We start from the raw sequence: 13,460 nt of genomic DNA on the forward strand, positions 1-13,460 counted from the left end.
AAAACAGTAATTAGGCGGCGCCACCATACACAGAAATACTACCAAAAACAACCTACGTAATTTGGTCGGGTTATTTGTTGCCTTATATGGTTCATGTTATACTCATGTCCCAGAGCCTAACTAGCGCCACCGGAGAGATTAGGAACTATTATTTAAAGCTGAAAGCGGTCACTTTTGCAACAATTCTGACATAAGAGATTGGCATCCTTTCTATACCATCCATAGTTTCTAAGTACAGACGCTGTCAGATTATAATGAACTGTTAAGGGGCCCACTGACTATCAGTCCGCCGGACGATATCAGCCTGTCAGTTGTAGGGAACTGTCAAATTTTTGTTCTAACTGACAGGCCGATATCGTCCGGCGGACTGATAGTCAGTGGGCCCCTTAACTATAAGATTAGCGATATTAGATCCCTCTCTTGTCTGGACGATCAATGGTGGTGCTTGTGTAAACTTAACATTAGAGGAATATTATAATAAACTCGGTGTTAATTGAAGAAACGTTTTATTACTAAACATTACAATTTCATTTTCTTTTTTCTTTCTGTTTTTGTATTTTTTATGCCAATTGCTGTATTTCAGGTCAATCCGGCTGGTTCCCGGAGTCCTACGTGGAAGATATCAACGCAGCGTCAGCTTACGCCACCGAGGTCATTGAACCGCTCGAAACTAAAACACAACTTGAAGGTAAATCTGTTTTTCCTCTTGAACCTCTAGCGGCGCACCACACGAGACAAATTGGCAATCAAATTTGAATCATGGTATTAGGAAATAGAATTGTATTTAAGTATTTCGTTTTAAAATCTAACTAAACAAAAAAATCGAGCTTTTTACTAATGATTTAAATATCATTGGAGGTAGGTAGGTATCATTAATTTAAGTATTGTTTTGTTCTTCCAATGGGGTTGGCCGGTCGAAATAATTAGCAGATGGCGCCAGTATAGCCTGCCCTGTCAATCCCTAGAATTGTTTCAAATTTTTGTTTTTTTTAATGTCCTGGATGCCAGTTCTTTAAGCCAAATCTCATAGAAAAAGGGGCAAGCTATGATGGCGCCATCTCTGCAAACCTTTGACAGTTGCCAACCCCATTGTAAATAATTTTTAATATGACCAAATATGACGATGTACAATTAATACAAATAACATTTATTCTATTCTACGCTAGAGATTAAATATCTACAATTAGCCACAAGGCTATAATCAGATTGAGAATTGAAAATGTGATTTTTTTGAATGAGGGGTCAGCCATTGATTACGTCACACATAAGGGTTGTGTGGGGGGGTCGAGAAAAGTGACATGTTCTGACAAGAAGAGGGGGTCACAAACATAGTGACGTCACTTTAAGTTAATTTGAAAACGAAAATTGTTTATTTGCTGACGACTACCCCTTAATATTTTTATTATTAATCTATCCTTAATCCTAGCAAGCTTGTAGGGTCGGCAACGCGCGTGTAACTCCACTAGAGTTGCAAGCGCCCATAGGCTGCGGTGGCTGCTTAACACCAGGCTTAACACACGCACTGTTTATGGATGTAAATCTGTTTTTGTTTTCTTTTTTTTTTTAATTTTAAAACTTTATTTACATACAAGATATAATGGTACTACGTAAACGAAATTAATAATAATATTCAATCTGAAATAAATATTTTTAATTCAATTCAAGTTTGCCACCGTCGTGGTGTGGAAAAAGTAGCTTGTGTAATTATTTAATGTATTCTATTTCAGGTATTGCTGAAGTCCCGGAAGCTGAAATCGCTAATGATCTTGGTGGGGCTATGCCAATTGTCGGTAAGTTTATCGTTAAGTTAGGTCATATTTAGGCAATGCCTTGTTTCCCGGCCTTCATAGTAATTTGCTATTTTATCATGGTTCTACTCCTCATACGTCACGAAATGATGATTATTATTATGATACATATACAACATTTTGATTACATTTGACTTGCCAAATAATTCGATTGGCTAAATATTTATTAATACCATGACGCCTGATCATATAACAGAGTCAAGATAGGTGCGACGACGAGCGAAGCGAGGAGGAGCGTGTTACGTTAACTACGACCAGCTAAGAGCCGACTTTTTTTTCATCGTACAATGTTAAATTACATAAATAAACCATTCATGTTTTGCATTAGAATTACGAAGTATTTCTGCTACTTAAAACGTTGCGATTTAAAGTGTTTTTTTTTTAAGTCGTTAGCCAAACATACAGTTGCCGTTAGGTTGGGAAATCAAACGAATTATTGTGGTGAGTTGCCACTTAATCATTCGGCAAAATGAAATTATGCGAATGACTGGTTCCGAAATGACATTCGGCAAAATAATTTGGGGTAAATAATTTAGAGAACCATCTTGTTTCTATCTTTTTCCAGAGGGTGGAGATTTCTACATAGCAGCGTACCCATACAATTCAGCTGAACCTGGTGACCTGGTGTTCGAGGCTGGAGAGAGGATCGAGGTCATGCGGCGAGACGGCGACTGGTGGACCGGACGAATTGGCAACAGGTACCTTATGTCGCGGCTATAAGGTTTTCTTTTACATTGCTTGGGAGACGGGACGTATTGGCAACATGTACCTTATGTCGTGGCAGTAGAGTTGATTGTTACATAGCAGATTGCATATACAACTCAGCTGAACCTGATGACCTGGTGTTCGAGGCAGGAGAGAGGATAGAAGCCATGCGACGAGACGGCGACAGGTGGACCGGACGTATTGGCAACAGGTATCTTATATCGCGGCTATAAGGTTTTCTTTTACAGATCAGGCTTGGGAGACGGGACGTATTGGCAACATGTACCTTATATCGTGGCAGTAGAGTTGATTGTTACATAGCAGCATGCCCATACAACTCAGGTGAACTGGTGAATATAAGTCATGCGACGAGACGGCGATTGGGCCGGACGTATTGACAACAGGAATATTCTAAACTGACTATTTTATACTTTATCTCGTTGGTATAAGGCTTAAAATTGTGTTAACTGTGACGACCATGGCATCCTACATTTTTTGTTTTTTTTTTTTTTATACCACGTCGGTGGCAATCAAGCATACGGCCCGCCTGATGGTAAGCAGTTACCGTAACCTATGGACGCCTGCAACACCAGAGATATTACACGTGCGTTGCCGACCCTTTAAAAACCTGTACACTCCTTTTTTGAAGAACCCCATACTGTAGCCCCTCGGGAAAACCTCGGCAGGGAGCTCATTCCACAGCCGAAGCGTACGCGGGAGGAAATTCCTCTTACACCGCACAGTACGCGACCATTTAGGTGCATGAGTGTGAGGATGAACGCCCTGCCGATGGCGAGCGGTGCGGTGATAGAAAGCGGCCGTTGGCATCATGTCAAACAATTACTCGATGACTGTGATATGAGAGTTCGTTTTATGTTTTCAGCAAATTTGACTGCTGAAGTAGATAATAATTTACCGCCCGTAAATATTGCGTGAAAAGAAAGTTGTCAAGCATTAAAGTCGGGCAATCCTGTTGCCACTAAAAGTATAGCGTTTCGCAGCGCCACCTACTTTAGCTGTCAATTTTGCATCTACAATATTTACCTTTTCATTCCTTTGGTTGTGATGATTTACAAATTTCTTACTAATTTTGGTATCGTTATTTCAGAACCGGTATCTTCCCATCCAACTACGTGACCAAAGACGCGACCACGACCTCGGAACCGATCGCGCCCATACCGGAAGCGGTGGAACCGGAACCGGAACCCGAACCCGCGCCGCAGCCCGCGGCTGTCACACCGGTGTTGCCCACCGAACCGGTTCAGGTTGGGCTCTAGATTCTCATCCAACTTAATGACAATTTATACCGAAATATACTGAGACAGACACACCAGTGAAGACCTCACGAACGCCATGGTTCCGCCATTTTGAATATTTTCAAGAAACTGAATGAACAAAAAATATAGGTAATTATCGCTCTCAAAATTCCATGAGAATCAGTTGAGAAATTCGACCTATAGAAGAGAACATCCCGATATACGAAATAATTTTTGCTCAAGCTGGAACGGAGTCCTCCGCTTTCGCTCGGTCAATTAAGGTTCTTTCACTTAAGAAAGCGTCACTGAAGACAAATCAATTCGTTTTTTATAGCCGGTCAAACAAGTTTGTCATTAGCAAAAGGCACGAAATTCAAATGTTCTATCGGACGATTACGCTTCGGACCTATTTTTTTTAAATTTGCCGCTTTTTTCTACTGACGGATATGGCTTGACTGACTATAGTACCATCTTTTTTTTTTAATTCCAGGAGCAAAAATCCTCCACGCCAATCTCGTCAGAAGTAGCCGCGATTACCGACAACGCGTCCGTACCGCGACCAGCGTCGGCGGCTCGGCGAGATTCTGGTCGCGATTCTGCGACTGGACGCAGGAAGGCCGAGGTGGCGCAGGCTATCGCTGCTTACACCGCTACCAGGTTTGTTATCCATATTGTTGTTTTGTCTGTTACCTCTTCACGCTTAAACTGATGGTATGAAAATATAGTAGAAGAAGTAGGCGCTATTACCGACAACGCGTCCGTACCGCGACCAGCGTCGGCGGCTCGGCGAGATTCTGGTCGCGATTCTGCGACTGGGCGCAGGAAGGCCGAGGTGGCTCGGGCTATCGCTGCTTACACCGCTACCAGGTTTATTATCCATGCTGTTTGTCTGTCTGTTACCTCTTCTCGCTTAAACTGATGGTATGAAGATAGAATAGAAGAAGTAGCCGCTATTACTGACAACACGTCCGCACCGCGACCAGCGTCAGCCGCTCGGCGAGATTCTGGTCGCGATTCTGCGACTGGGCGCAAGAAGGCCGAGGTGGCTCAGGCTATCGCTGCTTACACCGCTACCAGGTGGATCGAAAGGATAATTAATAATTATGAATCAGACTAATTTTTATCCCTTCGTCCGATCACCATTTTGACCTCCATTGTCTTTAAAATAGCTGTGAGTTTTGACTACTTACTTAAGGGGATATACGCTACAACTTATCTCAGACGGTTGGTTTTGATGATCGGTTGCATGGTTTTAATTAGAAGGTAGTTTAATTTTGGAACTCAAATTAATTTTGACGCGATACGGCGTCGGCAGAAGAATTACTTCTAAGTATCTCGGACGCATGGACACGCTATTTCATACAAAATGTATAAAAATTCAAAAACTGGTACTTATATTTTATCTTTTTGTTTAATTGTCACTACACCTTTTAAATAGTTTAAAAGGCGTAGTGACAATTAAACAAAAAGATAAAATAATATCTTTTTTTTTAATAGTCATCATAAACTATCGCCATGCATGTTCGCTTTTCGGATAGTATCTAAGTTTAGTTTTTTGAGTGCATAAATGTTTAAAATGTAAAAATGAGCGCGATCTCGCCAACAAACTGTAATCGCAGTTTGGCAAGGAATATAATTATAAGAAAATTGTTGTGTTGTACTTTGAGATAAATAAAAAAAAAGTATTTTTTTTTTAATTTATAGCGGCGAATCTAGGCGATAACTATGATGAAATATTATCTTATCTTATGACTATTTACCAACGGCTTAAGTTGTAGACATATAATTGTGTGCGAAAATTCAGCACCTAACTATGGTAATATTTGTTTCAGCACCGAACAACTGTCCCTAACCAAAGGCCAACTCTTGGTGGTCCGTAAGAAGGCCGACACCGGTTGGTGGGAGGGCGAACTACAAGCTAAAGGTCGTAATAGGCAAGTCGGCTGGTTCCCTGCAAGCTACGTCAAGGTAATAATGCTTTATTTTGTAAGCCTTAAGGTTTAAGATTGTTTGGTGCTTCCCTACCTCCTTCGTAGAGCCTTGATGGAATATTAACTAAAGGCCAACTGTTGGTGGTCCTAAGAAGGAAGTTTGGTGGGAGAGAGAACTACAAGCTAAAGGCAATAGACAAGTCGGCTGGTTCCCTGCCAGCTACGTCAAGGTGTAACGTGTTTTATGTTGTAAGATATAAGGTTTAAAATAGCTTGTTGCATCCCTTACTTCTTCGTTGAGCCCTGATGGAATATTAACTCTATCTGACCAAAGGCCAACTGTTGGTGATTCGGAAGAAAGCTGACACCGGCTGGTGAAGGGCGTACTACAAGCTAAAGGCCGCAATAGGCAAGTCGGCTGGTTCTCTGCAGGCTACGTCAAGGTATAACGTGTTTTATGATGTAAGATATAAGGTTTTAAATAGATTATTGCATCCCTGCCTTCGTCGTCGAGCCCTGATGCAATAAAAACTATCTGACCATAGGCCAACTGTTGGTGGTCCGTAAGAAGGCTCGAGTTGGTGGGAGGGAGAACTACACGCTAAAGGCCGCAATAGACAAGTCGGCTGATTCCCTGCAAGCTACGTCAACTCAAGGTATAACATGCTTTATGGTGTAAGACTTAAGGTTTAAGATTGTTTTGGTGCTTCCCTGTCTCGATCGTTAAACCCTGATGCAGTACTACTAACTCTATGTGACCAAAGGCCAACTGTTGGTGGTCTTTAAACTATGTCAAGTTATCATGGTTTATCGTGTAAGCGATAAGGTATAAAATTGTTTGCTACTAGGCTGTATTGATAAAGTCCTGTTGAAGTACTAATACTATCTGAGTTATCTGACCAAAGGCCAACTGTTGGTGGTGCGTAAGAAGGCAGATTACTGATATTATTTCTTCTATTAGGATCGAAAGAGCTCGTAATTCTATGGAGAAATAACACAAATATTTCCAAATTAAAAATAACGTGTGTAAATAAAATGGCCTAAATATGTATTTACTTAATTTTGTTGCAGGTGTTACAATCTTCGGGCCGCACGTCGGGCAGAACGACCCCCGTGCTATCCTCTAAAATGGACGCCATGCCAGCCGAGACAGTCATCGATAAGGTATTGTATTTTATATAATTAAATCAACAAGAAATAAGTAGTCTCAATAATTTCATTTTTCTTTTATCAGTCAAATAATACTCATCTAAACAAATCCAAACACAGGTTGCGTTGTTTTATAACAGAGTTCCTATGTCCATCCACCTGCCACCTGTCTCCATCATCAAATCAGCTCAAGTACCATCATATTACATTGTCACCCAACTTTCATATAAATAGAGGAATAGAGGTCATCCATTAATTACATCACACCTTTTAGGGGGTGGGGGGAGGGGGTCAACAAAATGTGACAAGGGGGAGGGGGGAGTCGCAATGAAATTAATCGATCAACCAAACACACAATAACGAAAATTGCATGCACTTGAACCGTCTAAATGGGGCTTTACTGTTAAGCTAATTAACATAACAACCTTAACTAGCCAGCTGCTAACAGTGCTAACTATAAGGCCCACTAGCACCATTCCACTAACCCGGGGCAAGGAGAAGCATTAGACTTTCCGTTCGTCGCGACATCTATTGTCGAGTACCAGTACTGATAATTCCGCTATTTAACATTAGATGTCGACTACGAAAATAATAGTCTTTTCGGTAACAAATTGATGTATGGAGTGAGCACGCTATGTCTACTTAATTCTTGCCCGGGATTAACCGGTTAAACCTGGAGTCACCATGGTTACCAGTACAATTTGACACTGGGTTAACGGTTTAACCGGTTAATCCCAGCTTTTTTGAGAGCTCAATCTACAAGAAAGACATGCAATAGCATTTAACTTTATTTATTTATTTGATAAATGACAAACATAGAAACGTGACAGTGGTCAGAATCAAAAACGAAAATAATTTTGACCCAAGTAACTAACTAACTAAACTAAAGCCTGACCAGGAATATATGATCACGCGCCATGTTGCGGAATTTCCCTGGAACTATTTTTTTCATACTATACTGAACTGTCACCCTATACATGAGAATAACAGCGCCCTCTTGACAATGATCATATATTACTGGTCAGGCTTTAATAACTAATGTTGTTTAAGGTGATCGCCCTGTACCCGTACACGGCTCAAAATGCTGATGAGCTAAGTTTCGAAAAAGATGACATCATTGCGGTCACCGATCGTAGTCAAGATCCTGCTTGGTGGCAAGGTAACACTTAAAAACAAGGAAAATGGGTCACTTTTCTAACCCGGATACTAAAATTAAGAGATGTATGTGAGGAACCCGCTTTGGCATGCTTTCTACAACCAAGTTTTTACCAGTGGTAACAACAGATATATTTTTGTCACAGTGGTGACAACTGAGAATAGTTATTTGCGCAACAAAAGAGGAAAGTTGGTTTTTCTTGCGAGTGTTTATTTTGAGTCCCGAGAAAGCGAAAGATTCTAAGTTAGAATCTTGAGCGTAGCGAGGGACTCAAAAACACGAGATGTAAAATAACTTTGCTCTCGTGTTGCACATATAATTTTTCACCTCAGTAGTGAGAACATATTAAAGGTTAAAATGTATTTCGAATTACACAGAATAATACAAAAAACAAAGCAATTTGTAATAGAAGTATGAAGTGGCAGTTCATGGCCTTCACTAAATTAAAAAGCTACTTTGTTTCACTCCCTGGAGTGAGGAAAGTCGCACTTTCCTCACTCCAGGGAGAGACGAAAGTAGGCTTGTTCAAGCTGCTGAGGTGAAAAAATAATTCCAGTTAGTTACCAAACTAAGTAAGAATTTTTTTCTCAGTTATTAGTGTTATTACCAGTGGTATGTTAAGAAAAAAATCTCAGTTACCATTGGTAACAAATTGGTGGTAGCTAGTGGAAATAACTTGCTTTGGGACTCCTTATTCATCTTTGGCCAAACCTCTTCCCAGCTCATCTGGGGTCGGGTCTCCTTGTACGTTTGCGCCAGAGAGCTCTGTTCTAGATTGTCAGCGTAGTTGCTTTGGGACTATTAAAAAAATAATACATTATTGTCGAGGCTCGGAAGTAGCTACTTGCTGGCTGAGGATTCGTTTTAAACGGACGACCTTGCGAGTCCGTTTAATTGAATCCGAAGGCAGCAAGTAGCCTTCCAGCCGAATCATATATAGTGCTTTTCTCAAAAATGGTGCAAGAAATATAAATATAATAGAAATATGTTACATAATCAAAGTTCTAATGTATATATTTTCACAGAAAAAAGTAAAAACAATTGGGAAGATTTGCTTTGCCGCCTTTTAATTTTTTTAAATTGAATATAGAAGTGTATTTTTCTGCTGAAAATACGCCAACCTATTTGAGACACCTAAATAGTCGCGGTATGGGGGACCTATGCCTTCATTTGATATGGCCACTTCAACTATTAAAAAGTTTGGAACTCCACAAATAATGGAATTTGTATGCAACATTGCAGTCCGGAAATCGAGAGTGCAATGTTTTTAACTTTTTAATTTTTTGACTAACCATAAACTACGCGACGTATTTTTTTAACCGGTAACATCGACTTTGCCGTCCATTTTTGAGAAAATATAATTTATTATCAGGCAACTAAGGCCCTTTCTTACAAACTAACACCACACTACAATTATAGTCCAACCCCTCTTGTGAATGTTATGGACCGGAGTTCTAAAAGGTCGCAAGTTCAAGTCTTGCACAAAGCAGTGAACTTTTTCATTATCCCTTTTATTTAAAAAAAATTTAGCATCGCTTGCAGACGTATCTGCTTTATGAAAAATAAAGTAACCTGTTCCTATCTATCGCACGCGCCTAATTTTATTGCTGTCCCGCCCATAATGCCGGCGGCCAATGACACTGTGCGAAAGAGACAGCAACATAATTATACGCGTGCGATTGAGATAGGAAGATGCAGGTCAATGTACAAAATTCTCAATGCTTACTAGTATTAGTTAGATGCCTAACTTTTAGAGTCTGGCTAAAAAGAGTAGAAATTCTAAAAACTGTAGCGTCGTCCCGTTTTTCTTAGATTGATTTGAAAGGGACGACACTACAGTACTTTTTAATTTTTACTCTCTTTTGCCAGACTGTAAAACAGACTTTAATCCACTTATATTAGTTAGATGCCTAACTTTTAAAAACAGAAAATTTATTATTTAGTGCCTTTATAGTTTTTTTTTGTGGATGCATTTGTTTGTCCGTAATAAAGATTTTTTATTTATTTATTATTTATAACTTGTAACTTTTGTTATTAGGTTTCCGTACCCAAAGGGTAAAAACGGGACCCTTTTACTAAGACTCCTCTGTCCGTCTGTCTGTCTGTCACCAGGCTGTATCTCATCAACCGTGATAGCTAGATAGTTGAAATTTTCACAGATGATGTATTTCTGTTGCCGCTATAACAACAAATACTAAAAAGTACGGTATCCTCGGTGGGAGTCCGACTCGCACTTGTCCGGTTTTTTAGTGCCTTTATAACTTGATTATTATTTTTGTTGCAGGAGAACTTCGCGGCATGACAGGATTGTTCCCGAGCAACTACGTCACTAAACTAGTGAACTAAATCACCAAATTACTTAAACTATGTCACCATATTTATAAACTAGACTATAGTAGATCACTACATTTATCGTTACCTAGTTGTTTATATGTAAAGTCTTTTTTTTTACCGTAGACAAAAATGACAACCACAAATGTCAAACGTAGAAATAATGTGACCAGCTTGAAACAAACAGTGCTGATCTTTGATTTCGGTTCGTGAATAACCGATAAATATTAAATTAATTTTAGATTCAAAATAAACCTTAAATGAAATCTACTCGCTACATGATAGGAAATAAACAATAAATAAAATCTACTCACTACTAATCTACTCAAACATTTAAAAAAATGACATTGACGTATCGCCGACCTGACGCAACGCCATTTTGGTTTACGTTATGGATGGTATAGAAAGGATGCACATCTCTTATGGCAGAATTGTTGCAAAAGTGACCGCTTTCAGCTTTAAATAATAGTTCCTAATCTCTCCGATGGCGCTAGTTAGGCTCTGGGACACCTGGGACATAAGCCATATAAGGCAACTAATAACCCGACCAAATTACGTAGGTTGTTTTTGGTAGTATTTCGGTGTATGGTGGCGCCGCCTAATTACTGTTTTTTGATGGACACTTTTCATACATAGAGATTTAGCTCCTTTATATAGTCTCCATGATTTACGTATTCGACATTCGTTACTTTTTTTTTATTATTACAAAAAGGCAAGCATTTGACCGCAATCTCACCTGATGGTAAGTGCCGATGCAGTCTAGGGTGGATCATGCTTACCTAAAAGATGTCTATTCACTCTGTTACTTTACTGGTATAGTGATCGGATGTATTCAGTGCGTTTTCTCTCGTCTTCATCAACAAATAAGTACCTCCTAATAGTTTATTGTAGTGTAGTGTATTGTAGCACATCACTATTTATAAGATTTAAAAAACTAGCAACACATGAAATGTCATTTTAGTCTACGGAATAAAAAAACCGACTATAGAAACAATAATTATTGTCAATATCGGGAACGAAGCATTCTATTGTATTCCCATTTTGTATCCGCCAGGCACAAATGGGAATAGGCAACATAAATCATTCCTATTTGTCCCACCTCATGTATGGCGGTTACGTAGGAAGGAGACAAATGGGAATACACCAAATTTTCGATTGACCATAAACTATGTTGTACTTCGCCACATGAGGTACAGTGAGCTGCGAAATTGCACGGAGAAATTATGAATGAATTCATTGATAAAGTCGCCATGCACTTTTACGGCTGATGATACATTCGGGTAATCTCGAATACTTTATAACAGGGACCGGACAACCCTTTCCGCGATAAAACCCTTTCAATGGGCGACACTTAAACACGGCTAACACATTGAAAGACTTTCCCTTTTGAACTGCAAGCCCATTCATACCCTTATCTTTGACTAACCCTTACCGAAAAGCTAACCAAAAATAAGGCTAGCTCTTAATAAGGGTTACCCTTATCTTTAAGCGCTTTTTATAAAGGTTTCCCTTTGCGTGAAAGAGACAGGATTAGTATATATCCACGGTAGTGTATGAAAAGGAAAGAAAGTACGTGCCTAGTCAAAGAACGCCGCCGTCGCCGCCGACGATCGCGCGGATTCGAAGTAACGTGTGCTTTATGAACGAGGTAGACGACTTAAATTAGCACGCTTATATGCTAAAAGGGAAGCCCTTTATAAGGCTAACCCTTATAAGCAATATGCAAGGTGTTGGTGAGCGGATGATAAGGGTTTTGTAAGGGTATTTGGGCTACCGATTACTCAAATGTGGTAGCTTTTATATAAGGGTTTTTAAAAGCAAAACAAAGGGTTTCGTCTGACAAAGGGTATGGTGAGTTAAGCCTTATGCAATACCCTTATAAAACCCCGATAAGGGATAGCGGGCCGGTCCCTGCTTTATAATGTCAGGTGAATCCGTAAAACACCCCTTCACATAATTATATTAACCTTTCATGTGTGCGGTAGTCAAAAATAGTTGGTTCAATTCAATCTGTTCTATACAGCACAAAAATTTACTCGAAAAAAATCACAATTTAAAGTATTCGGAATTACCTTAATTGTTTCCCCTATTTTATATCCAGCAGAGTCAACCTTGCCGTACATTTTAAACCACTTCATAATATGCCTATATAGTAAATCTTCACTATAATGTTTGTAGTATTGTAAATGTTTAAAAGTAGAGATATAATACTCAAACCTATGTATCATGGAGACTATATAAAGGAGCCAAATCTCTATGTATGAAAAGTGTCCATCAAAAAACAGTAATTATTTAAAGCTGAAAGCGGTCACTTTTGCAACAATTTTGTCATAAGAGATTGACATCCTTTCTATACCATCCATACTATGTATGTTCCAAAATATTCAATTTATGTCAAAAATAATCATATAACTTGTTATAATTATAGCGTTAAAATATTCATCCCACTTGTTTACTTTATTGTTTTTTATCTATGTATAGGTGCCAGTAGGAGAGTTCAGGTATTTACCTAATCATTTGATTGCACGGGTTATTTCTACTATACCTCGTTTTTGATGGCATTAGAAAAACCGGACAAGTGCGAATCGGACTCGCCCACCGAGGGTTCCGTTCCATTCCTTATAGCGGCAACAGAAATACATCATCTGTAAAAATTTCAACTGTGTAGCTACAACGGTTCATGAGATACAGCCTGGTGACAGACAGATGGACAGTGGAGTCTTAGTAAGAGGGTCCCGTTTTTACCGTTTGGGTATGGAACCCTAAAAAATGGTAATAAAACAAGCTTTACGTATCTTTTTATTGAAAAATAATTTACAGCAAATATGTTCATTTACATTATTTTGGTTTCATAAGTAACAGTAACTATTTTCTTTTAAAGCTTTTTTCAATAAAAAGACATGTCAAGTTTGTTTACCATTTTTCTAATGCTAAAAAACGAGGTATGGTTACCAGAAATTTGTTACTAGTGGTAACAATAACAAGAAAAAGGCTGTACAGCACCATTTAACCTTTTTGACGCCCATGACCGATATATACGCACCGTAGGTTCAACGCCAAAGATCGATTAATCGGTCATTGACCACAGAGCAACATTGACCAATCAATTTCAGTTTTGACAATT

The 13,460-nt window shown here is 39.2% G+C and overlaps 1 protein-coding gene across 5 annotated transcripts in view; it reads left to right on the forward strand.

Annotated features, from left to right (window-relative positions):
• Positions 1–12,773, forward strand: part of LOC134753297 (intersectin-2) — a 32,400-nt gene extending 19,627 nt beyond the window's left edge. The window contains exons 19-29 of one of the 5 annotated variants that reach the window (XM_063689143.1): positions 584–688; positions 1,728–1,790; positions 2,374–2,506; positions 3,622–3,778; positions 4,260–4,391; positions 4,812–4,846; positions 5,602–5,696; positions 5,890–5,930; positions 6,772–6,864; positions 7,900–8,008; positions 10,290–12,765. In XM_063689143.1, coding sequence (XP_063545213.1) covers positions 584–688; positions 1,728–1,790; positions 2,374–2,506; positions 3,622–3,778; positions 4,260–4,391; positions 4,812–4,846; positions 5,602–5,696; positions 5,890–5,930; positions 6,772–6,864; positions 7,900–8,008; positions 10,290–10,351 — 1,025 coding nt within the window. In that variant the 3' untranslated portion in view covers positions 10,352–12,765. Of the gene's footprint in view, positions 1–583; positions 689–1,727; positions 1,791–2,373; positions 2,507–3,621; positions 3,779–4,259; positions 4,427–4,811; positions 4,847–5,601; positions 5,738–5,889; positions 5,931–6,771; positions 6,865–7,899; positions 8,009–10,289 lie in introns of all 5 variants that reach the window. The other 4 variants (XM_063689145.1, XM_063689144.1, XM_063689148.1 and 1 more) reach the window with 4 other exon arrangements.
• Positions 12,774–13,460: the final 687 nt, after the last annotated feature.

The sequence above is a fragment of the Cydia strobilella genome, chromosome 26 (genome assembly GCF_947568885.1).
Source record: "Cydia strobilella chromosome 26, ilCydStro3.1, whole genome shotgun sequence".
Taxonomy (NCBI): Eukaryota; Metazoa; Arthropoda; class Insecta; order Lepidoptera; family Tortricidae; genus Cydia; species Cydia strobilella.